This window comes from Labrus bergylta, chromosome 13 (assembly GCF_963930695.1).
Source record: "Labrus bergylta chromosome 13, fLabBer1.1, whole genome shotgun sequence".
Classification (NCBI taxonomy): domain Eukaryota; kingdom Metazoa; phylum Chordata; class Actinopteri; order Labriformes; family Labridae; genus Labrus; species Labrus bergylta.
The window spans coordinates 6,142,625-6,168,955 of record NC_089207.1 but is presented as its reverse complement, the minus strand read 5'-3'; the positions used below and the strand labels follow the sequence as shown (position 1 = coordinate 6,168,955).

General features: G+C 40.0%; 1 protein-coding gene across 3 annotated transcripts in view; it reads right to left on the bottom strand.

Annotated features, from left to right (window-relative positions):
- usp9 (ubiquitin specific peptidase 9) overlaps window positions 1-25,985 on the bottom strand; it is a 37,595-nt gene extending 11,610 nt beyond the window's left edge. Inside the window, exons 1-36 of one of the 3 annotated variants that reach the window (XM_020633953.3) lie at window positions 25,489-25,983; window positions 19,225-19,493; window positions 16,925-17,070; window positions 16,497-16,576; window positions 15,968-16,080; window positions 13,991-14,209; window positions 13,100-13,215; window positions 12,728-12,979; window positions 12,359-12,494; window positions 12,108-12,260; window positions 11,534-11,638; window positions 11,222-11,428; window positions 10,987-11,123; window positions 10,191-10,229; window positions 8,556-8,689; window positions 8,352-8,442; window positions 7,740-7,853; window positions 7,409-7,637; window positions 6,247-6,342; window positions 5,931-6,142; window positions 5,494-5,734; window positions 5,173-5,322; window positions 4,760-4,880; window positions 4,504-4,634; window positions 3,786-4,064; window positions 3,539-3,676; window positions 3,150-3,287; window positions 2,696-2,862; window positions 2,472-2,580; window positions 2,181-2,327; window positions 1,883-2,029; window positions 1,561-1,768; window positions 1,249-1,469; window positions 658-845; window positions 395-568; window positions 166-307 (exon numbers count right to left, since the gene is read on the bottom strand). In XM_020633953.3, coding sequence (XP_020489609.2) covers window positions 166-307; window positions 395-568; window positions 658-845; window positions 1,249-1,469; window positions 1,561-1,768; window positions 1,883-2,029; window positions 2,181-2,327; window positions 2,472-2,580; window positions 2,696-2,862; window positions 3,150-3,287; window positions 3,539-3,676; window positions 3,786-4,064; window positions 4,504-4,634; window positions 4,760-4,880; window positions 5,173-5,322; window positions 5,494-5,734; window positions 5,931-6,142; window positions 6,247-6,342; window positions 7,409-7,637; window positions 7,740-7,853; window positions 8,352-8,442; window positions 8,556-8,689; window positions 10,191-10,229; window positions 10,987-11,123; window positions 11,222-11,428; window positions 11,534-11,638; window positions 12,108-12,260; window positions 12,359-12,494; window positions 12,728-12,979; window positions 13,100-13,215; window positions 13,991-14,209; window positions 15,968-16,080; window positions 16,497-16,576; window positions 16,925-17,070; window positions 19,225-19,326 — 5,382 coding nt within the window. In that variant the 5' untranslated portion in view covers window positions 19,327-19,493; window positions 25,489-25,983. Of the gene's footprint in view, window positions 1-165; window positions 308-394; window positions 569-657; window positions 846-1,248; window positions 1,470-1,560; window positions 1,769-1,882; window positions 2,030-2,180; window positions 2,328-2,471; window positions 2,581-2,695; window positions 2,863-3,149; window positions 3,288-3,538; window positions 3,677-3,785; window positions 4,065-4,503; window positions 4,635-4,759; window positions 4,881-5,172; window positions 5,323-5,493; window positions 5,735-5,930; window positions 6,143-6,246; window positions 6,343-7,408; window positions 7,638-7,739; window positions 7,854-8,351; window positions 8,443-8,555; window positions 8,690-10,190; window positions 10,230-10,986; window positions 11,124-11,221; window positions 11,429-11,533; window positions 11,639-12,107; window positions 12,261-12,358; window positions 12,495-12,727; window positions 12,980-13,099; window positions 13,216-13,990; window positions 14,210-15,967; window positions 16,081-16,496; window positions 16,577-16,924; window positions 17,071-19,224; window positions 19,494-25,488 lie in introns of all 3 variants that reach the window. The other 2 variants (XM_065962132.1, XM_065962131.1) reach the window with 2 other exon arrangements.
- Window positions 25,986-26,331: the final 346 nt, after the last annotated feature.

Genomic DNA, 26,331 nt, shown 5'->3' with positions numbered 1-26,331 from the left:
ACATAAATGATCTCTGTAGCTCTTTAAATACATCACAAAGAAGCTAATAGGTAACGGAAATCACATACTCAGTAAAACATTAGACAGCCATTAATACCTCCGAAGTGCTTTGTCTTCCATTGCATTTAAGCACATTCTTTGACTGGCTGGTTGCCCCATTCTCACCTTTTTATTACACTTTTCACAGTGATAGGCATTGGCTCCCTCCAGCAGATCTCCTTTAACGTACTGTTCCATGGAGTCCAACAAGTTCTGGTGGTTTCTGATGTCTACATTGAGTGTTGTGAACGACTCTTCACACTCATACCTGAGAACACAACAAAGCAATCACAGGTTAATTTAAGGTATTTTAATATTTCTAGTAGCTGTGCAGGGGAGAAAAGGCTGCACTCACCTGTGGGGGCACCCCTGACAGATCTTCTGATCAGCAAAGGACCCTCCCAGCACCTTGCTGAGCATGGCGGGGTGACCCAGGGCTTTTAGAGCCTCGTCCAGACTATCCACTAAAGAGTTGAAAAACTCCAGAGCATCATGCTGCTCTCTCAAGTTCACTGGCTCACCCCATAACCTACATGAGGATGGACCAGAGACAGTATTACACATCAGCTTCTGCTAATAAGTCACAACATAAATCCAGTCACAATGACTTTGAAATACCTAAACTGTTTCCAGAATCCTCTCGGGACGTAGTACTGCAGCCTGGAAGCAGCCAGATGACCAAAAATGACCTGTAGGTGACGGAGTACTCCAATGTTGTATTCTTTTCTGTCCTCTGACTTACTGGAGGGTTTATCATCAAACTGATGGTGGTAGCTGAACACCTCATCCCGAGGGTCCACATTACTCTGTAGAGACAAAACATACGAATGAAACATTGATATAGACATGCACAACATAAACATACCAGTAAACCTTAACATAATTCACTACTATCACGATATCTACATATTAGAATAGAAGCTCTCTCTTTTGATGCTGATGGTCTGTGATTTTGATGACTATGTACATGTACAAGACAAAATCTGCAGTGTTTTTTAAAAAAAAATTAAAATCCTGCTTTCTTGAAATGTCAAATCATTCACTAATTGAGAATCTTGCTGAGGAAAATTGAAATAAAAAAGGCTGATCGTACATCATGCTTTTAATCCATTTGTCTCAGCTCAAGATAAGCGTATTTAACAGCCCCAGTGTGCTGACAAAGGAGCCACATTCAAAAAGGTTTTATTGCATCAGAAACTCTCAATGTACCTCGTTCTCCTGCTTCTCATCCCCTGACATGTCATCATCCACGTCGGTGCCGGTGCCCTCGATGGCTAGGATGCCATTGCGGATTGGAGGGATCATGTAGAGCTGCTGAATGACAGAGTTCATATAACAGGTGGCCCCGGCGTTCTTCAGACCCACAAAGCCTTTATTTGGCCGTGGCCCTACAGGAGGCAGGTACTCCCACTCTGTCAGTGTCTCACAACCTGGAGAGAGAAGAAGAGCCGCATGCATGATGTAATTTACGAATCAACAGTGAAATACTTCAGTGAAAAAGCAACAATGGTATTTCCATACCCAAATAGTACATGTCAGTCAGGGTGTCAACTATTTGCTTGAGGTTGCGTACACAACCCACAGCCAGAGCCACCAGGAGCTCAAAGCCAGCATTGATGGAAGCAGGAGTGCTGCACACTGGGATGGCCTGCTCAGTGGGGAACTCCCCACTCTTCATGTACTGCAGGTACACATTAGATGCAGGGAAGATGAAGTCATCAATCAGCTCCTGAGAGAGGGAATAGGGAATACATCTCTTAGAAAGGCTGACAAAGGGCAGAAATTTGGAGAATGGAAATGCAATTCTCAATATTTATTTTAAGGTGTGTTGTGTTGATTCTACCTTAATGAGGTTCGCTCCTCCCTTCTCGCAGCCGATGTAATACTTCTTCTCTGGTGTCTGGAAGGCGAGAAGCTCTTTGGTGACACCAAGGTGGCCCTCCAGGATAGTCTCCTCCACACCAGTCTCCCCTGTCCTCTTAACCTCGTCCTTAAAAATGCAAACACAACATAAACTCAGTCCCAAATTCAACTGTTAGGGCAAAGAAATAGAAAACTCAAATTTCCTTTTATGGGACGTACTAAACCGTAATACAGGAAATAATTCAGTTTTTTTTAAAAAGAGGTCATGAGCATTTTACCCTTATCCGTTTCAGCCAATCGATCTCATTGTTGAGCAGCACCTCAGCATTTGGCAGGTTGATGTTGCTGTTATAGGCATAGTTCAGAAGGTGTCGCAGTAAAGTGAAGTAGTCTCCAGCATGTTTGGCTCGCTCCTTGGCTGTACTCTGGACATTAGAGGGCACAGTTTAAAATTAGGATCTTGTAAGCAGTCAGATAGGACCATCATGATGTTTTACAATGCATGTAATCAAAGGGGGGGGAAGGCGCTAATTAAAGTCTACAGGAACACAAATAATATAGCAACTCACCCCCAGCACGGTGAAGAGAAGGGTGATGAAGAAGAGGAGGGGTCTGTGGCCCATACAGCACCGTGTTGCCATCAGGAAAAACTGCTCCTGGGCCATTTGACGCACAGATCTGTTTTCAACAAATCACAACACTAGCATCAAGATATTCATGAAGTAATAGAAACGTCTAGAGACAATGAAACTGCCATCAATAATGCTTCAGTAACACATCCAGGTGTACTCACTTGCTGTGGCAGTGTAGCAGCAGGTCTATGATGAAGGTCTGCCAGGCTTTCTCCTTACTGAGCGTGTCGAGAGCCGTGGGCATGAGGGCGAAACACAGCGTCATCACCTCCAGGGCCTCGCAACACACCTGCTCATCTTCCCCATCTGGCTCTTTAGCTGCATTTGTCTACGATACAGAGAGATTACAAAACATTATGATAAAATATCTGCAGCAAATTCTTTTATTATTAATCCACTGAAAGTCCCCTAAGTTCATCAAAAGCTCTTTGTTCACTGGTTGTGTCTGGCTTCAACTTAAAGACCTTTTGGGGACTGAGATGTCTTGTCTCTCTGGTTCTACAACAGTGCTGCACAACTGTCACACAGTGTGCTTTATTACTGTTCAATTTATAATACTGATGTTTTCTAAAATTAAGACGTCCACAGAAACAGCAACATTCAAAGGCTTCTTACCTTCTCATATATCTTGCTGATTTCTTCATTTGAACTGAAGACGAGCTGTACTGTACCACAGCCTGATGCCCACACTATTTTTTGCACTGCTCGGATCACACATATGTCTGGGATGTACTTGGATGCCTGGAAGAAATTCTGGTGAAAAAAATATTCCCATAAAAGCCATTATCACAAACACAACCGCTCAATCAAATAGATTTTTTATCTATTTAGGGTTTGCTTAAACTGACATTTCTTAACATCTTTTTCTTTTAATTAATGCAACTCTTATTACCATCTTATCCAATCAGTCATGCAAGCTTAAATAACTGTCTAAGAAACCGTAATAAAAACTATCCATTTCAATTCATAACCATTACAAACCACTGAAAAGTAGATTTTCTTACATTTTCTGTTACTTCATCAGAAATCTGCTGCGCCAGGCGGATGGCTACGTTGCGCAGCATGCACTCTGAGGCAGGGTTTGGGATATTTTGCAGGGCACTCTGGAGGACCAGGGCCTGGTCATGAGTGGCCTGATTAATCTGTAAACAAGCAGCAGAAGTGATGTCAGAGATATGGCAGGCAAACATGGAGGAACCAGTCATGCAGGTATGGGTATGTCTCTGTGGTGAGCTATATGTGTGGCCTAACCGGAGAGACAGGAATATTCCCCTCAGCGTTGGGCTGGCAGGCTTCAGCCACAGCTTTCACATGCCCGAAGCCTACAGCAGTGAGGAGGAGTTTAGCGATCTTCAGAGCATTAAGGTAAGCCCCACGCCTTGTCTCCATGTCGGCCGAGGGGAGGAAATTGTTCCTGGTGAGCATGCTCAAAACCAGGGGCAGCCCGCCGCTCTTTAAAAAGTTGTACTGGAAGTCACTGGCGTCCTCGCCCAGGGTGGCACTGGCTGGCATCAGTAGAGCATAAACAACCTGGAACACGGGCAGAAACATGTCAGAAATTCCTTTTAGAACAACAGACATGGTAGAGAAACTATGGGCCTGTCTCACACAGGGATTGTATTTTGTGGTATATTTGCAGAGTAAGAGCAAAAAAAGTGAATTGCAGTTATCCAGTTAGTCTACTGATAATATCAATCTGATCGGTACAACAGCTGAACATAATACAAATCTGTTACTTTCTGTAGCCCCCCCTCTTCAAACCAGTGTAACCTCACCCTAACCCCGAACATATAAAACACAATAATAACATGCATTGAAATGGAATAATATAGATTAGAAATATTATAACTATATTAATAAAATTATATTATACTTATTAAAATGCTTGACTAAGAATAAACAAACAAAAAACATGTATACTGAGGCTCAAAGATGACAACTTGTGATGCAAATACACATTCAGACCCACCTCAATGAGGTAGAGCACTTGTGAGGGTGAGGGGCCAAAGAAGCGCGAGTCCAAGGAAGGACTGAGGCTATTCTCCCCGAGCTTGGCGTGGTCCAGACACACAGCTCGCAGATTCTCTACGGTAGTGTTATCTGAGGAAGCAGAATGATCACAGAAACATCAACAATGAGCTCCTTATGCCTGTGTATGAGTCAGTGCGAGTGTGCTTTTTCATAAAGTAAAATGGTTGACATTCAAAACACATATGTATATGTACCTGGGGGCATGAGTTTCATGAGAACTCGAGCTCCATCTCTAAGCAGTGGCATGTTGAGGTTGCAGCCCAGATCAGCAACCTGCCACAGGAAGGAGATGTAGCGAAGATGCAGCGACATTATCTGTAAAAACATGGAGGTGCACGTTAAGAACGATGCCGTTTACATACAGAACAACACAAAACATTGACGTTAACGTTCAGATGAGTCATGTTGGCCTTCAAGAAGATGGATTTGACTTCACATATTAATGTAAGAGCACTTGCTTGACAAAACATAAATAACAAATAAGAATTCTTCAATTAATAATGTACGTCAAACATCACTCCTCCCTTGCTGTGTTGGTAATGTATTACAAGGCTGAAGGGAATATCTGTTTATACCGTACACAAATAATCTCTGCTGTTTAACTCACCACACCAGGAAGACAGCTCTCCACCTCAGGGTTGGGCCCATCACTGTAGTGGTTGCCGTGGTTACCAGGAGAGCCAGTGGATGAGTCAGACGAGCTGTCTGGGCTTGAGGGCATGTTGGCACTCACCTGGGTCAGCTTGGCCGTAATCAGCTACACAAAGATTTGACAGAGTTTTAATACTGACAGAAATAAACAAACTAACCATGGTGTCCATGGGTTCATCCAGTTGGGATTTTGGAGAGACAGATGTTTCTTTAAGTGCGTTTACAATTTTAAGACACAATTATTCGGATTCCGTGTTGATGAGTTCAACATTCATACCGTTTTGTCCTTCAAATTAAGCTGTCCAATCAGCTTCCTATCGTCAGCTGGATCAACGACCTCCCCGCCAATAAAGAGCTCTATCTTTGTATGTGCAGCATTAGCTTTGATCCTGTTTAGGATGCCACGGCGAACCGAGCCGATTGTGTCGTTCGTGTGTGACCAAATGTCCAAGTCATCCACCTGACGCCCCTGGTTGGGGAAACGGACGATCAATGTGATGTGCTTCCCCCGGAAAGCTCTGCAAGAGAAGATAAAAGACAGTTTTATTTAATCAATAAAGACCAGTTAAGTCCTTGTTTGTCGGAAAACAAATTAAAATGCTTGAGAACGATTATGCACAATAATTTAAAGGGCCACTCCACTGGCTGCATAGGCAACAATGTTGATTTCAATACATGAAATTACAAATGAGGTTAATGTCATTGTGATTGTACCTTGACATAGGCAGTATAGTCCTCTCCTCATGGTAATCACTATCACACTCGTTGATGTACTCCTTGAGTACAGTGAGAACTCGCACCATGCGGATAGCCTCCTGACGGGCACAGTTGATGCTATCTTTGTCTCCATCTAACACACACAGGGTGTCATAGGACGCCTTCAGACGGTCAAAACATGACTGGATGAAATCTTCATGAATTTCAACCTGAGTGGAGAGAAAACAGATGCAACAGATGAAATTTATATATTAAAAAAAAAAAAAAAAAATAGAAACCACGAACCCACTACAGAGCAGAGCTGTCAGTTTACCTGGTTGACTTGGAGTTTTGGTCCGAGGTTGGTGTATATTTCTTTCAGCAGGTCTATGGCTCGGCTGGCAATGTCATCACTACCTTGAATAACAACCTGGCACAAAGAAAAACTTTGTATCAGACCAGTCGCAGGAAAACTGAGCCTTATTACCGACTACGAACACAAGGTCTGAGGACTCATCTCTTTTCCCATTAACTCAATGTGTAAAGGTCTATATTTGCTCAAAGATGTGTGTGTATAAAAAAATACCAATCAGAGTGCAAAGATACATTAACTCAAAGGAATGAAAAAATAAATGATCTTCTTCAAATAATCACACTAGTACAACAGTGACTCAGAAACACAATAGACTATCTGCTCCATATACAGTTCAAGCTATGCATTGGCAAGAGTTACTGCAGAACAAGATTGATCACAATACAGGGGGTTACTATTCATTATAATAATAAAATACAGGGGTTACTATTCAATATACTAATACAATACACTAAAACAATATAGGGGTTACCATACTATGTATTACCTAACAATAAATACAACAATAAAACATTGTGCAATCCCGTTTAATATAATATAAGAAAAACTTTCCCTTTACTAAAGACAACAAACTGTTAAAAAATAATAATATTGGAATAAAATCTTAGTAAAAAAAGGTCGACTACTTTTATGCAATCATATCAGTGGGAGCAGAGGAAGGGAGCAGCTTCTCTTCGTACCCCTCACCTGCTCAGTTCAATGTTCCACCTTACAAAAGTGCCACAAGGCTTGCAGATGCATGAGGTAACATGTCAGTGCCAGAGAGAACTAGGCTGAGTGAGAGTACATTATGTGAGTAATTGCCCCTGAAAGATGTGGGGTCTTTAATAAACATCTCGGGCCAGAGAGAGACCTTTCTGAACAAGAGCGAATGTATTTGCAAAGTCTTTAGCACTCTTTCCAAAATAAAAATATATTTTTCTTACCAAGGGCTTTCAAATTCAGACAAGTCTCTGTTAGTTCAATAGATTTGAGTGGTGTTCAAGGTGGTTAAAATCAGTTCTCCTCAATTTCTAAAAGCTATTACAAAACTGGGTAAAGTAAAAGACTGACACAGCACTTTCCACCACCAAATAAACAAAAACATGGGTTTATGTGTGCCTGTTGGAATAAATCTCCTCACCCTCCAGAGGTAGTCCAGGCCGATTAGTTCCAGGTCATCCATCATGTAGGCTCTGCGCTTTGCTACCAGCTTGCCCTCCCTGCAGTTGACAGCCTTGAAGAATCTCTCAAAGCACTTCATCCCATTCTCCGTGAGCAAGGATGGGTCCAACTGCAGAACGTTGTTCTCAAAGAAGTCCTTATTGATGTCTGGATCCAGGTCCGGCTCATCACCCATCAGCTTCGAGTACCTTTAAAGAAATAGTACCAAAGCATTTAAAACAATTGTTTGCTGACTGGTAAAAGTAGGGGGATTCATTCAGGTCAAGACAAGAGAGAAAATCTAGCTGTACCACTTGAAGCAGGCCTCACGGTCACAGAGAAACACTGCATTCTCAGCCAGACACTTCCAGATCTGCTTGGCCTGTGGGGCACACAACCACAGCTGGCCATCTTTTAGTAGGAACCTGGGGGGGGGGGAGAGAGAAGAAACTCAATAGTGGACACCTATTGCCCAAAGTGAGAGAAGCTAGCTTTTGAAGGTCACAATGATGTCGTTGTCTTGAATTGTAATAATTGTGAGTGTGAAGTCTCTAGGTGCCACTTTCTCAATTATTACGCACTGTTGTCCTTGAACAAGGTACTTCAACTAAGCAGCGTAAGTACTCTGAATGTGCTGTGTAGTTTACACAGGTTGTGTCAGAGTATGTCATATTTGACACATATTTTATATTATCAAAGTTTTTCTTTTCCACATATAAATACACAAATACATCGATACTATGAATGTCACAATACATTTAAATGATACTAGATACTATATTCACATGATATAGATACCCGTTTCAAATTAGAAGTCCTAGGCACCAAATATTAGGTAATTTCTTGTTTACAATTAGGGATGTTAATAGTGACTAGTTTGTATTTTTGTATTTGATTTTGAGAGGTTCGAGGTGATGCTGTACCTCAGGAAGTTTAATCGTTCCTGTACTTCCTGGACATGGCTGTAGCGGCTTCCTGGCCTGACCGTCTGGGGGTCAAACTCAGCTTGTTCCTCTGTAAAAATAGAGACAGGACCATTCATTGAAACCCCAAATCATCGGTCCAAAAGCTGCAAATATGAGATATCCAACATACAAAAGGAGCTATTTTGGGCCGTGACAACGTACCTTTGGAGAACTGCCTCATGGTCTCCATGTAGGCTGAGAGGTTCTCAGCCACTAAGGTGACCAGGGCATGGTTATGCTGCAGCTGATTGATCAGGTCGTGGCGGTAAAACACGTGAGGACTTCTCTGGGTTTGACTGAGGAGATAACAGCAGGAAAAGTGGAGGTTGTGAGGGGGACAAAAATAAATCCAGTCAGGATCCAAGAGAGAGAGAGAGAGAGAGAGAGAGAGAGAGGATTAAGCTGATATAACAGACTCAGTAACAAAATTCTGATTCAGAAAACACTGCATGAATGATTCTTTCATTTGTTTCTTTCAGGGACATTAAAGAAAGCAGCTTTTGGTGTGTTGATGTGTTTGTGTGTGTGTGTGTGTGTGTGTGTGTATATCATAGAATAACCAGCAGAAGAAGTCATATCAATAAAGGCCATTTCCTGCCTTGTTTTCCACTTTACGAGAACTGGATTCAAGAACCAAATGAGCCTGCAGTTCTTGATCTGGTTCATTCAGTAAGCATACTACAAAGAGCCTCGTAATAAATAAAATGCAACATTTTAACATCAGCTTGATTTATTAATGCCAAATAATCATCAGAGAGAGGTGGCTGAGATTAATTCAAATTCTGCAGTTACTGTTTAGCAGTGGCTCACTTAAGATGAACAGAAAAGGTAGTATTAGTAAATATAACATATTGCAGTGTTACTTTATTTGTCAGGTTTATCCTTTAACTGCAAATGCAGGGAAAACAACATCAGCATTAATTTGTATAAAGTGGATCCAAGGCATGAAATACCTCTGATATTTTGCATTGAGTGATTTATGCTTAAAAGAGCTGGCATCAGGAAGAATGGGGCTCCATCTCAAAGGACCTTTGGTTCAGCTGTGCAACTGCTTATTTTAGTTTCCATAAATGAAAAAGTTTATATAAGGAATACCAACAAGAAGAACTTATTTTTCATTGCTGGGCAAGCCACTGGCCAATGTGAAGTGATCCGCACAAGTAACATTTGTTAGAAAACTTTTAACATCTACTGTGATTTCTTTCATTAATTTCATGGTTTCCACCACAGGGTCTTACTTACTTTACTTTTTCCCAACCTAAATGATAACATACCATATAACAGTCTACAGTACACTATTTAAGAGATCACATCAGACAAGCTTCAAACACACATACAAAATAAATTTAAAAAAAAGAGAGAGATATGAATTCATATCCCATTCATTCATCTTACACAAGCCACATCTGTCACCCCCCCCCCCTCCCCCTAAAACCTCTAAAACCTCAAAGTCCCTGTCCTGCTTTCTCCACTGACTTCTCCTGTTTTCTGCACCAGCCATGTCCCAGCTTGTTATGATTTCATGGGATCTTCAAACTTAAGATAAGGAGCTACCAAGAATGTGAATTTGGTTTCTGACATGGCTTCTGTTGTCTAACTAAACTTTATGTGTTTTGGACTTGAGACAGGCAATGTGCGTAGGAATAAGTCATTTGAGATGAAACCCAAGAAAGAATTGCTTAAGCGGATTCATGGCAGAGATTAACATCTTATATACATCATTAACATATCAAAGAGAAAGTTAGACTTGACGTAACACAGAAATAGGTAGAACCCTGAAATTAGCTCTTAACTTACCCCACTAAGTTCGTTTGTATGTTAATTGGCATTTTCTTTCTGAAAAACAACAGGCATGTATACTACTTTTTTTTCTACATTGCTAGAAACTTCAAATCAAATACTTGATGATTAATGCTTGACAATATGACCTCTAATCAATCTTAAATTACTTTTTAAAAAACTACCAGTGTTACATTAGATTTCGAAGTATGCTAAACCTATGTTGTTTTTAATCAGTGCAATAGTACTAGGCTTTTATCATCAAGGACATCTTAACACATCAGAGCAGGAAAAGCACAGGTGTTAGTGATAAAATGAATGACGGCTGGAATGCATTAAGCTGCATCAGTTTCCTCTGGCTTTACTGCTATACCCATTTAAGATTTCAGCTGTTAAAAGGCCAATGGTTTAAAAAATAATAACCTCAAAAGTTACTTTTAATATTTACTGAAAATGTACTAGTCAAGTGAGTCACCAGACTCGACAGAGGTGGGCATTTTAACTGGTTGCATGTTGCAAGTTAAAGCATGCATTTGGGTTTGTTAAGATTCAGCTTGAATCGATCAATATTCCCCACACTATCTTTAAACAGATTTGATTTACAGTATGACAAAGCAAAGGTTGCCTTCCCCTCTTCTCAGTGAGTGTTAATATGGAAATTAAGAGCCTTGTTGCTTTTCATGCAATGAGTGCACAATAAATATGAATAACTCAGAAAAAGCACTACAATAAATATCCACTTTCTACTTTCCAAACTAAGAATTGCACTGTTTTATCATTCTGTTATACAGTTATTTTTGCACCATGAACTCACCTAAGGTTTTGAGGGGCTTCTCCAAAGAGGCTACAAATTTCTCTGATTTGCTTCAGGGCTGGGATCACCCATTTGTCATTGGTTCGTAGCTCCTCTATAAAGCGATCTATCCACTGAATCTTCTGTGTGTCTCGGTCCTGTGAGAGAAAATGAAACCGCATTTTGAGTTTAACAAGTCTTCCATCCGTTATGTTGCATGCAACTATTCCAACACACACCAAAACTCTAAATGTACCTGGGAGCAACTGTAATCCAATATCTTAATGTGAGCACTAAGAGCCTGGTCCATAATGTCTACAGGCACATCATCGCTGTGAGCCAGGTTCCACAGCAGGTTGAGGACCTTGTGGGCCATCACTCCGTCCTTATCATCTTCGGCCAAGCGCCGGATGAGCTCCAGCAGTTTTTCACGCTGCTTCTTGCTGGCGTTTGTCCAGCTTGCCTGCACAAGTGGAACAACAAAGTCCAGAGGGTAAGGCAGCAGAAACAACAGTCATTTGAAATGTTGATCATCTGTGGTTGAGTTATTGATTAAAACAACTCTCACCTTGAAACAGTCAAAAAGGTGATCGAGCTGCTCGGGGGAGAAGTCCCATGCCAGCTTTGCCAAGAGGTCATGGACATTCTTCACAATGGCCTCATGCTTACCAGCCTGCAGGTACAAAGAGACAACCCGACTATTTGGTAAACAAGATATTGCTAATGTCCACCAACTCAGCTCTGTCAGGGATTGGCTGCAGTTAAAATGCAGACATCTTGCAAATACAATGACTTTTATACTTTTTTTCAACGGCATGCTTTTTATTTGCAATCCACAACTGCATTTCTAGTATCTTGGTCAAATTGCAAAAGAATTCAGCTCAGTCTAAAAACAAAACCTTGGCAAGAAATCGTCACAAAGGTTTGCAGTCTGCAGAAGCCACCGCAATAAAAACTAGATCATTACAGCAACACAGTTGTATGCTTCGGCTAACCTAGTCTCTAGTGATATCATTTGAAACGGTCTTCATAAACATCCAGGAAGTAAATATTCTGGTTTTGTTGATTTGCATTGGACCTTTGTGACTCAAAATAATTCATCATTAGAATCATATCAAAACATTTTGTTAATTGCAGTGCACCTGTGCAGCCCAGATGTTGTCCAGATCCTGCATTGTAAGCGCTTTCTCTTTGATAACGAAGCGAAGGATCTTCTCCAGTTTCTCCACGTACTGCGGCTGATGCAAACTGTCCCTCAGCACTATAGACAGGATGTGGTTCTGCTGGATCCACTCCTGAGGTCGGATAATGAGACACAAGAGGTGGATTTAAGATACAAAAAAATCTATGATGCAAATTGCAAAAGTGAAGAAATGTGCTGAGCTGAGCTTACCGCCATGCGCTCTGCAGTCAGCCATTCCTCCTCTTCAGGGTTATGCCGATGAGTGTAGTAGGACACACTGGAGATCACCTTGTTGACTTCGTTTAGTGCATTCATTTTGCCGTTAAAAGAAGAAATTTGCAATAACCTGATAATAAAATAAAAGTTTATTTGATTAACATCAATTCCTATTTCCATTGCCGGAAGGCAACATAAACATTACAACGGAGAAAAATACATAGAAGTCAAAATATTCTCTTTACAGACTTGCTGTGATTGGCTAGTAATTTGCAAGCTAACCCTGATTGATTTTTTTGATGAACCACAACAAAAACGAAGTGCAAAGGAAAGCTCTCACAGACATGATCCTCTGATACTCACCTAAGAATCATTTTTAACCTAAAAATCTCTAAATTCTTCACGGTCTCCTCCTGCCCTGGAACACGAGAAGCCAGATTCTTCAGAGACTTGATTATCATGGACAGTGCGTCGTTTTTGGCTTCATTCTTGGCCTCTTTCTTCAGCTCCTCATCTGTTAGGTTCTCTAGAAACTGGGGAACCATCTCGATGACTGGAAGGAAGTACTTCTTTACCGTGTGCAATGTGAGGAACTCATAACACTGGCCAAAAGGCCTGTAGAGCAGGAAACACATAATCAGTAAACACACAAACTTGGAAGAACTTCAACATTATGCTTAGAGCCAATCGACACGTTGAATCAAATGTTACACTTCTAATGAACAAGAGTCTCACTTGATAAGTGCAGCGATGATCTGGACGTTCAGTGCTTGGCCACTCATGAAGCGATCATGCAACATTTGAAACCCGTTTAACGTGCCAAATTTGTTTATTAAGTCTACCAGCCAGCCCTGTGAAGACAAAACAAGGAAGAAATCACACCAGTCAACTGAGAGAAAGTATCACAAACTGTCCTCAATGCCTGTTAAGAGATTTAAATGATAAACTGAATTCCTTGTTATTTCCCAAAGCAGGCTTGAAAAAAAACAAAAAAAATTCTGCATACTTTCTCTATGAGAATCATTTTAGGAAGACATTTAATGGACTTAGAAAGACATGTAAAATCTTCCTGAACAAATATGGGATGTCTTTTTTAAGCCAACTTGAACTAAAAAAATCATTTGCGCTGTAATTTTAGAAATTACTTATTAGATTTGAACCACAATCAAACAAAGCAGTGGAAAAACGGACTTGATAATTGCACAGTTGAACCTTAAGTAGTCCCGGGCCCCGTGCCAACAGAGGCAGACCGGCTAGCAGTACTGCAGTACTGTTCATACTGACCCTGTGCCCACGCTGTATTCATCACTCTTTCACAGTAAAATTCCCTCTCCCTGGTGTATCCACCTTCTCTTTTATACAATATGGTTACTGACACAAGCACTACGTGTCTTGGGGACTGTGAGTTCCATGTTTTTCATTATCAGGCTTCCCCAGAGAGGGATCCTCTTTGTTTCATTATGGCCCTCAGGGTAAGACTAAAATGCTGCTCTGTGGATTCTGTCCAGGCGACAAAAAGACACACCAACTGTCCTCCAGAGGAGGAAATGACTGTTCGTTCAAGATTATTCCCAATTATCTTCACAATACAAAAATAAATGATTCTAAGTCGTAGCAGTGACTCACCTTAGGAGAGCGTGGGTCTGGTGGTCGGGCGTAGAGCTCATCGTCGGCCAACTGTGCTCCGGCGGGGACAGTCTCAGAGGGCCGTGTGCCGTTGTAGATGTGGAACTTGCAGTGAGGGTTGGTGGCCATTGCCAGCAGCTCCAGTAAAGGGAACCAGTCCTGAGAGAGCTTGGCCACACACAGCTCCACCAGCCGGTGTGTGTTATTGATGATACACCTCTGTGAAACAAATGGAAAGAGGCATATTTACAATCTGACTTCACGAGACAGATACATTGAGTTCAAAGAAAATGAAGACCTAGAAATTATAATGTGCTTCTCAAGAAATACTGTTTCCCCACTCTTGGTTAACTTCTTCCAGTCGATGCAACAAGGTATATATGCGCCACAGTTCAAGCCTTAACCCCAACATGTTTATATAGACGATATAAAAAGATAAAACATTTTTCATAAACAAGTGAAATCTCATACAACTGTGTGGACCAATATGTCACATGTGCCAAGTTCCTGATATTGTTTTTAAAAACAAAACAAAAAAGTTACCTATCCATTATAAACTGTACCTGGAAATAAAGGTGGGCGATATGGAAAAAATGTCTTATCACGATTTTTCTTTGCAATATCACGATCACGATTGTTTTCTTACTGATCTTAAGACTATTTTGCAAGTTACTGACCAGTTCAACCGAACCTATTTCCCTGTATAATGTTTTTAAATGCACAAAAACTGTGCTGACAAGTTAGTCTATTTGAAAAACATCTTTGTAGGAGGTCTGGAGGTCTCCCACCCATATTTGATCCATATTTACAATTTGAAGGTTTTCCTCACCACTTCAAAATGATGATTTAGTAATGTGTCCTCTTTTTGTGATCATCAGGAACATTTTCACGCAGAGATGGGTTCATTTAAAAACATGTAGACTTCAAGTTCTTGTGTTTCTGTTCTGTTTTAGCTCTGCAGAATTCCTACAGCTCTAGCTTCATATGGGCTCTGCAGCCTTTGTTTATAGGCTTTTTTTTTTATGACATCATTTGACTAACTTTAGTTTGGTTTATATATAATCAAACATAATACAGAATGTGTTCATTCTGTTACACATGATCAAAGCAAGTTTTACTGAAAGAAGAGTTTAAATCATTGAGGGGGCGGGACATCATTGATTGACAGACAGACAGACACCATGGCTGCTGCACACATCGTGTAACGTCGTTTAGCCTAATCCCTATAAATTCGGTTATCACAACAGGTGAGCTTTGGGTGGAGAGGCTTGATAGTAACTTTTAAAAACTGAGAGAGCATTTTAAACACCAGGGTTATATCTCCACTGACTGTCTGTCTGTCTGAGGTCCACTCTGTCTGTCTCTCTGCAGACTGTTAACGTCTCTCCGGCTTGTTAAAAGGTTTCTTGTGTCGCTATCCAAGATGTAATCTTAACTGTGCAAACTATGCTGATAAGTTAACTGTTGCTCACGCCGTGTCGGTTTGGAAAAATGTCAGAACAGCTACATATAACCGGGATGGAGTTGTTTTTGCGGACTAAAGTTTCGCTTTCTCCGCTGCGGGGGAGACGTGTCTGTGTCGGGAGCATAAACTGCAGCAGGCTAGAATAAACACATAAGCCCGGTTCTACGATCTTTCTGCTTTGCCAGATCGTCAGCATGTCCAAATCCTTCAAGATCTAAGATCGTTATATCGCCCACCACTACCTGGAAATATGAGGAACACTATATTATTTATAGCTTCTGCTCTGTCACCCTGCAGTCAAGACAGCCTCAAAAGAGCAGCTCCCAGACTTTACCTCTACTATTTGAGATTTACATAGCCTACTAGCCATTGTTCTTTTCATAAACCCTGTACCATTAAAACTCAGAATGGGTGAACTGATTAACATTAAACCCTAAAACAGAAGCATTGATTGAGGCTTGAAGAAGACATTTTTAAATACCAAAAATACAAAATAAAAAACTCAAACTCACATGGATCTCAAACTTCCAGCCACTGACTGCCTCATCTGTCAGGATCTTGGTGAAGGAGATGGTTAGACCATCTCGGAAAAACCTCTGACACGCCTCACACTTTACATCTAGTCCTACAAGAAAAGACATATTAGAAATTTCACAGCATACAAAAAGTGCTATAAAGTAAAAAGATAGAAACTCATGAAAGCGTATGAAGGAAGTACCTTGCAAGAAGAAGCTAGTTAAGTTAATATACGAGAGCAATACTGAATCCTCAAGATTTTGGACATAAAGGTGTCAGTTTGTCTGTTCAGTCTCGTGCTGCACGATTCATCTATTTGCACTCTCAATCACGATGCAAGAATGTGTAATTACGGTACTTAAGAAAATCTTTGATTTGGTACAGAGGTAAACCGACCATCAGTCTCTTAGTCATCGTCATCTGACCAAAAATGTAACCAGCAAATTCCAATTAGTTTAACATTTTGCAGTTTTCAACTCCTGAAATGTGAACATTCACCGTACTTCTGATTTTTAAAATCCTTACCTTTTTTACTCAGGTCTATAGCAGCTTCCAAAAGGACTTCCAACTCTCCTTTTGGCAAAACTGGAACGACCCAACGAGGCCTGGGAGGGGGAAAAAAACAGTCAACAAAGAGTAGAGACATTGACCCACATAGTATGTGATGACTTTAATGACACACGTTCTGGTTTTTAATTCTGTTTGGAGTTGTTACTTAAACAGCATTTCTGTCTTCCCTTAACAGACTAGCACAAATGTTGTGGTTCACATTCTATTGTCGAGACTTTTATTGATAGATCCACATTTTTTACAGTTATGGAAATGTAACTTTTTTTTTGTTTTGCTTAGGTCATTTAACTTTCTTTTTGGGGTCTATCTCTGAAACTCATCTCACTCTAAGATGCTGGCTTTTCTGTAAAAAGTCTGCAGTATGTCAACATGCTAGTTAGTACCTGTTGATCATATCATCCAGCTTGGCTAGGTCAGTGTGAGGGAAGGCTGGCTCCTCCTCTTCCAGCTGAGGGGGCCCATCCCCCTGACCCTGCTCATCTGGCGGGCTAACCGGAGAGTTCTCATTTGATGAGTTGGGGGATGATGTCTAGAAAAAACAACAAACAATCAAAATCATTCAATGCATTATTGTTATTTGTGGATAAATTGTACAACCAAAATCAGAATCTAACTTCACCAACCAGGTGTTGAAAAAAAAATAACACGCACAATTCTAAGGCTTCTAAAACTTATCAAAATAACGCTTTGTTCCTCCTGTACATTTAAGTGAAAAGACAGTTTCAAGACAAAATTTAAAAAAGTCCAATGCTGATATATTTCTATAAATGTAAGTCCATGTTTATGGACTCATAGCTGTAACAAAGAGCTATTGGAATTAAAAAATTCCAATGCACAAAAAACCTTCTTGAGCATTCTTTTTCTTAGCTTTTTTCTCAATATTACTTTATCTATAAATATAAGAGGAAAAAAACAGGGTATTTAGACAGCTTTGCTCCTTTTCCAGCAGAAGTGGGCAAACAGTTCAAATGCCGTATTCAGCCAACAGCCTCATTTAAGGGAAGGATGAACTGCAGGAAGGCATAAAAGCTTTGGCTGTAATCTCAATAACACTCACTGTCAAATCATTAGCTGTACCTGCAGGGTGCTGTTTATTTAATTTGTGTGCTTGTGTGGTCACTCCCTAACAAGGCTGCTAAATTGCAGTGATTTCATGGAGCACAATGGGGTGTTTTTGATCAGTGGTGTATGCAGGGCAAAACAAACGAGAGATCTGAGACAGGCCTCTTTTTGTGTAGCTAATACCAATTGGTAGTGTTGTAGTCAAGACCACACTGACCAAGACAAAGACATTCCCGAGACCAGAGGGCTCGGAAAGAGAGATAAGACAAAGACATTTAGGGATCAAGACCAAGACCAAGGCAGGGCAAGACCGAGACAGGACCAAGACAATAAATATCAAAGAAAGAATCATCAAAAAATAGGACTGAATTGAAGTTATTCATTCTTTCACTAAGGGGAGTTTTACTTCTAATCACAGTAATGACATGGACATATAGTCTGTCAGTGGTAGTCTTGACCGGACTTGATTTAAATACCCAGAGTCAGACCCAGGCAGAGTAAAAATGCTCAATTGTGAGGCGCGACGAGACCTTCAACAGTGGTCTCTCTTTGCACAATCCAGATGCAACCTGCAAATCAAGAGTTGAACATGAATTGCTTTGTTTTAAAATCACGTGATTCCTTGGTGAAATATCAATTTAAAAGAAAAGGAAAGGGGGTAGGATTTTTTGGTCACTTAGTGCACATGTGTGTTGGTATAATAGAAGCAGGTGTCTTTCCTGAAAGGCCTTCAGACAAAGCCATTCTAGTCATGCTCAGGAAACTAAAAGTAAAAGTAGTCATGATTGTTTTACGATTCTAACCCTGTTAGAATGTGGGTGCAGTGTTGTTAAGCTGCAGTGAAAAAGACATTTTGTAAGGAGGGAGTCTTTGAGAAACAATGTGCATCCATAAATGTGAATTCAAGCACCATTAAAATGTTCCTTTCTTATGCGTTTCCCACATCTAAGAGTGTGGATGGACATCAGAGGTGTTGTGAGAAGCTGTGCATGAGAGAGTAAATGAAGGATACACATAGTTGGGAGAGATGCACAACTGAGAAATATGAAATGTGGGGGAGTGTGGTGAAGGCTCCTTCTGCTTGGCTGACCTACATAGGCAGCTTGCCTCTCACGTCTCACCACAGCTCATCTCTAACCAACACAGGCCTTCACATGCACACGCACAAAGATAGACACACTGACACACACACACACACACACACACACACACACACACCCTTTATCCATCACTCAAGAGGCTCTGTTCATTGATGCTTTGCCTTCACTCTCTTTCTCCCCCTTTTCCGCTCCCTCCTCCCCTCTCTTCCCCCCAATCTTGGCATCAATGTGTGGTAAGGTACAAGCTATTTCTGTTCAAAACCTATACTGCAACATCTGACACACCTACCCTTTCAATAATCACAGGTTAATTCAATTGCATGTCCCCACGGCCTGTAAAGAGCAGTAATGCACTTCCATTTAAAACAAAATACAGAAGACTGACCGAAAGAGAAGTAGGCATCAAAAGTTCAAAGATCAAAAACATTCAAGATAACATAGCATAAGGTGAGTGTGTTGGAAGAGAGTAAGAGAAAATGTCTAACTTTAAGTACAGTACAAGTTGGAAAGAGGATTCTGACCTGGTTCTGTGGCAGTGGGGGTTGGCTCTGAGCATCAGGTGCCTGGCCCTGGCCCTGACTGTCATTGCCCCCCACCGGAGAGCCACGCGTGGTGGCTGTCATGCTCGCCACGGGGCAGATCTTGGCAATCTTGGCCTCTTAGGGAGCGCTGGCCAGAAGGGAAATCACAGCCACCTCAGCTGTAGAGCAGAGGGAAGAGAGCCCGGACACACGAGAGAGGGATACAAGCACCTGGAGATCTGGAAGTGCCGCTGAGACCATTGCATAACCTGTAGCAGGAGAGAGAGAGAGGGGTTAAAGGTCATAATTGTATTTCTTTTATATTTATTTAACCTTTATTTTTCCAGGTTAGTCCTGTTGAGACCAGATATCTCCTTTCTGCTAAGGATAGCAGCAATACAGTTTCAACAACAAAAACACTGAAACTCATACAGTGCACATTTCATAATTATTATTATTATAATAAAATCATCAGATAAAACAGTTGCATTCAGAAAGTTTGCATTTAAGACTCCTCACTAAGGACTTAAAATATTCATTTTAAAACCAGACAGCAGGTTGTTCAAAGCAAACATGCAGATAACCTAAAATCTTTCTTCCCAAACTCAGTTCTAACTTTAGGAACAACAAATTGCACAAAGTCAAACGAACGAAGGTTGTGGATTCTATCCTTCAGAATTAAAATACCAATGTCCAAACCGGCGTGTACTTAAAGCAGTCCAGTTGACTTAAGAATTGTTATTATTATTATTTTTTAACCTTTAAAAAGGGTATCAGACGGTCAGGAGCATACACATAAAGTTACAGACAGACACAAAGGGTGATGGAAGTTCAATTCCCAGATACTGAAATTTGCATTAAAAGAGAACTATCTGTAAGTCAAATCTGGGAGTCAGTAGTTCAAGCAGTCAAGCTAAAAACATGGACATCCTATAGAGTCTGCTTCACAGTCTTTCATTATAGATTTAACAACATTTAAGGACACCAGCACCTTGAGTTTCAAGTCACTCTGCAACAATTTCCAGGCTGAGGGTGCAGAATACCTTTAAGCCCTTTTCACAATTTCTGTTCAAGCATTTGGGACAGAGAGCATAAAGAGGTCCTAATAGGAAGTGTGGGAGCAGACCAAGAATTGCCTTGTAAATAACAGTGTACCTGCATGAGACTACAGGTCACCAGAGCTGTCCATCCTAGCAAAGAGCACAACTGACAATGGTCGACCAGAGCTTTACAGTTTGTAATGAACCTCAAGGACGCATGGTAGGTTGTATCAACCATATGGGGACAGTGAGCAAAGGCGTGCATGTACAAAACACCACCATATTCTAAAACAGGTTTAAAAAAAAGCGGTGCACCATGACACCCACCGTCCAGCAAATTAAGACTCTGAGCTCTGAGCAGAGGCATTCAGGTAAAATACATCACCATAATCAAGGACAAATACAAAGGTGGACTCGACTAGTTTCTGTTTGACATAAAAATGCATCAACAGGCTGGTAAAGTAACTTGTAATACGAGTTAAAAAATGTTTATAAGGGAATACGTTTCTTTAAAAGAGATTAACAAACTGTTACATTGTTCTTTGTATGGCTTGGGATTGTTGGATGTTACAAAGATGTAATACAACCACGCACCATGTTTTTTAATTTTTGGAAATACAATTTAGGTAATCAAATATTTGTTATAAGCTCCTTTTCTTATTTTGAGTGTGTAGGTATCATCGTTGTAATCTAACACACCAAAAATTAAAAGGAATCTTAAGTTGGCCTAGCTTGGTAGTTACTTAATTTCCCTTACAAGCTTCTAAAAAAAAAAAAGAAGTGTTTTCAGAGACCAACTACATGTGCTGTAAACAGAGGTGTTCTAGCCAGGTTCAAGAAAGCTGAAACTTGAGTAGTTCTGTTAACGAAACCAATATCAGATAAGGCTTGGATACAGTCTGAAAGGATTGGCTATTGGAGAATGACCGGTCTTTGTGCTGATCTGAAACTTATTTTCATTAACAACTAAAAAAAAAAGTATTTGGTTTCCCATGAGATATAATTTCTTAGCTCAGCAACCTAAACAGTTTCTTGTTAAAAATTCCGTTTCATGACAGAAATAGGAATGACCAGAGGGGCTGTGAGCTGAGGTGTCCTTATCATTAGCGTAGCTTGTATATGCAGTACTTCTTTTGAAGTTAGGATTCCTTCCATTTTCATTGTTCACTCAATGATACACAGAGGTGTCCTCTTTTTCCAAACAAATACCCCCTAGTTATTAAAATCCTAAAAAAACAAACAAAAACAAAAAAAAAACAGAATTTGGATGTTCAACATTAATAATGACTGTATCTTTGATGCTCTTCAGTGGACACAATAGAGTCAAATTAATTTCTTACAATAGTAATGTCGCTGGATCTATTTGCTTGAGTTCTTCTTTGAGTAAAGACCAACTGCAAAACTACATACAGATCTCTTTACAGTAAACTGGCCAGCCAAGATACAACATTGTATGTAACAAATCAACAGCACCACCTCAAATCTGCACAAATAGACATGGACTTACAACCTCAGGAGGGCTAAATGGCAGAGATGAATAATAGTTGTATAAAAATACAATTATTTTCTTAAATATAAGTATTTGTGATATCGGGTTTCTAAAGAATACACAGTTAGCCATTAGCAATTCACATAATCAATTTTCTATTGGCTGCCTATCTATTAATGCATTCCCTTTTAAAATCTGTGCTAATTATTTAAGAACTAAAGAGGAATAATTAACATCTTCAGAACATTTGAACTGTATCCTTAGTGTCATACTTTATCTGAATGCCATATTGTCTTCTCTGATTCTCTTCAGTATATTCTGGGCTCTATTCCATTGTTTTTGCCAGTATATTAACTAATACAACTGTGTTTGACAAGTTAATTTCTGGAAATGTAGAAAATATATCAGTTATACGGGGTCAAAACTGTGTGCAGTTAAAACATCAAATGGTTTTAAACAAACTGAAAGTTAACCTACATAATCAAACCATCTTTATCGGGAGGTAGAACCTGTATTGCTGGTAATATTTCCACACAGCAAAGAAAACTGTGTTCACATAAAACTGCAGTTAGTAGGGCAGATATTCCTACTAAAGTCAAATATTTGCCAGGTAGTTCATCTATATATTTAAAAAGAGATAACACCAATTACTTGAGTGGGTGAAATGCAATTATTATCAATAGGACTGATGGACAAATCTAGAACACAACACTATACTACAACACTAGAATGGCCCTTTGAATGACGCTAGCTCAAGATAGTCTACTAACAGTAAATTAAATACTGAAAGTGAATGACTACATTTTCTTTTTCAAGCAGCATCATGTTGCAAAGTTGTACAAGGTTGGCAGCCACATGCATAAAAAAATATTGAATAAACTGCTGTGACATATGACACACAGCAAATGAGACTCTGTATCAGCAGTAGACACATTAGGTGGAAGACAAACAAGACTGTTAAAAGAGTCAATAAGGGTTGTGTATTAGTTTAGTTAGTACAATGTCCAAGACATCCCATTGGAAAGCAATCAAACCATGATTGTTAAAAATCAATAAAACACAAATAAGTCACGATACATTAAAAGTCACAGGATGAAGAGCAACAAACGTATTGCCAATCCTATTGTGAACTGTCAAGGCAATAAGTGCCACACCTTTCAGTCTTGTAGCTTTGTGAGATGTTATATCAGTTTTACAGAGTGGAAATGGAGCAAGAAGCAACTGTAATGAGGGGCAGGACACAGTAAAGGGAAAAGAAGGGCTTGTTATGTCTATATACAAAAAAAAAAAAAAGAAACATTCATTTTTCCTGACCTGCCAAAAGCCTCAGTGGACTATACTATCACAATGTAAAGTCTGTAGATCCGAGCTCTTAGCGACACAATTTCATGAGTCACTATGACCTCAGTTTCTCTTACTGCCCAAAAGGCCATCTCCACGGTGTCTTCTACTAAGAAACAACAGCAGTTTACCAGATTTTTTTTTAAAAAAAGGACTGGAAATACAAGCAGAACTAAGAAAGAATCTTTGCTCACATTTCACGTAAATTTATGATGCTAATAAAACTACGGGTAACTTGAGAATTACAATATCATGAGGAACAATACGTGCTTTTCTGCTGCCTGACAGAGGAATGACTATTGATAAAGGATTAGATCGATTGTTTTACAGCATGCACCTTTCAATGAGTAAACAGGGGGACTTGTGGTGACCTTACTACTATTTAGTGAGAAGCGGTTGAATTTGTGTGAGATATGAACTAGGTGAAACAATAAATATTGTGTTATGCTGCGTTGTGTTCAGAGCTTAAGGGTAGTGAAACTACATTATTTCCTATTTTACAGATGGCCAGTTGATATCTGCTCCAGTACCAGCAATTTGACTTGCAGCTGTCAATACAGAAAGTACATCATCTTACAGTCATTAGTACATGCAAATTCCAAGCAACTGTTTTTGGCTTGCTGAGAATGATGTGTCACATATCTGAAGCTACTATACGTGCTATCACTTAGTAGCTAACTATGTATCAATGCCCATAGGGTGGGTTTCCTTCAAGATGCTTTCAAAACATATTCTCCAAAGACATTGTCAAAAAAGTGGCATATGATGATTTTGATTTTGATTAATTGAATTTTCGTGTCATGCACACACAAAGTGCCCAACCCGGCTTATAAAACACCAAAGAATTCAGTTGCAGTGGTTCACATTTTGAAAAAAAAAAATCATAACATTACAAAGTTGCCAGCTCCTATCAAAGTTCAGTCTTAACACAATGTGTTCTGTCTTTTTTTTCTTTTTTCCTCCCCACAAACAAACAAAAAAACTGCTATAAAAAAAAGCTTCCAACTCAAGTTTTTCCTAATCATCTAACCAAAAGAAATCAACATAATTTGAAGACATTATTTAAAAAAAAAAAAAGAACAGCAGTAAAACCTACACACAGCAGCAACAACAGCTTCCATTTTTTTTTTTTTTTTTTACTAGAAACAACTGCGGCCTTTTACACTGAACCGGCTTTAATGTTATTTAAAAAAAAAAAAAAAAAAAAAGCATCATATGGTGGGAGAAACAAATCATGTAACAAAAGGTGTGTGTTACACCTTAGAACATCTTGATATTTAACTATCCAGATGCACGTAATATAAACGGCAACATTACGTAACTATCATTACAAACCAGCGCAGTCAAACAACCGTTAACAGCTGCTGGTTGGTTAGTTAGCTGCGGCAACTAAAAAAGCTCGGTTTAGCCTGCGAGGCGATCCGCCCCGACAAGCCGAGACACCGACGGCCTTGTCGAACCAAAAAAGCCCGCTGCGGCCTCGTTACTCGACCGGGGCCTGACATTGCACACACACCCCAATCAAACCTTTTACTATACAACAAAAAGACACAATTGCAGTTTTTGGTTAATAACACACGTTGCTATCCATCCATCCATCTATCTAACATGAGCTTCCCCTTCACTCGTTATCCACCATCGTACTTGAAACGCCATTTAACAGCGAGCTGTGCTAACATGCTAACGAGAAGCCGTCTAAAAACACTAGCCGTTAGCTCACCAGTAAATACACGAATGCACATTTTTGTTTCTACTCTGACAATGACTCAGTAATAACAAGCGTTCATACTTGCAGTTAAGATTAAAAAACAACAATTTCAGCGTCCCCCGTAAGTCAACAAAGCCATCTGTGAAGTGAAGATAACGTTAAAAATGATGAAAGTGACAGGTGGGGGGGGGGAGTCGTCTATTACCTGAAATGTTAGTGACTGCTAAGTTATTACTTTGCTAAAACAACCTCATAATACCATCTGGATTCGCCTGCTAATAAAACACACTAACACAAACCAAGTCTTCGTAACGTTTTTTTGCTTCTTTTAAATATGTAAATTGAGGGTAAAAAAAAATCCAAGTTGTAAACATGAGACGTTTTTTAAAAGGAAATGTTCCCGAGGACCCGTATGTTGAGGGGTGAGCTTAGCGCTTTAGCTCAGGCTAATTTACACCACACGTAACTGTCAAGAACAAGAAACATCAATTGCCGTTTACAATGTTGACAATGTCTTTTTTTTAAATAAAAGGAGTAAGCAAGCAGAGGAAAAACACCACCCCAAAGCAGCCGATTAACACAAGTTGTCCAAACGCAGTGTTACCTCGCATGCACCACCAGCTGATGCTAATGTTAGCCGCGGCGAGCTAACAATCAGCAGCCGAGCTAGTTAGCTAACAACTCACCAGGAATTTGATATGACTTCCCCCCTCTCTATTCACGGGCTACGTCCAGCCTTGAACGATTGGTGTCGTCGTATATTACATAAACGTGGCCTATATCGGTGACAGTTTTTGGCAGGATTTGTTACTAGAAAAGATCTAATTTCCTACGTTTTTTATCCTCTGCTTCTTCTTTGGGTGTTTTTCCTGCGTCACCGGCGCGGTAACTGCCCCCCTAACTCTATCTAGTCCCGATTTCTGGGGCTTGTCACTTCGGTCCCAGCCAAGTCACTCACAACTTGAATCAGTTCAACATGGCGGAAGAGCAAGTCGGACACAAATTGCTGCTCCGTTTAAAACAAAAAACAAGAAAAAAACAGGCCAAGACCGACTGCATGAAAACTCCCAACAGTCCGCGTTGTCTTTGAGTTTTGCACTGCAACCGAAATCAGCTCCGCTTTAGCACAACACCCGCTAAATGGAAAGGGCAACAAAAAAAAACCCTCCTCTCTCTATTCCGATACACGACTCCGGCTCCAGAAGGAATGCACATCCATAGTTTTATTAAAACCAAGCAACAAAAAAAACCAAAAAAAAACCTGAGCAACCAGGAGGACTCCACTATATCGCCTCCTATCGCACTGGGTGATCATATAAAATGGGAAATTTCATTTAATAAGAAACAAAAAAAATAATGAAAATACACCTGACATTTTATAATAATAATAATAATAGACTTTATTTGGCATAGCCATCACAGATACATTGGACAAACCAGATGCATTGTTTATTATTAATAATAATAATAATAATAATAATAACTATATTTATATAGCACCTTTTAAAAACACAAGTTTACAAAGTGCT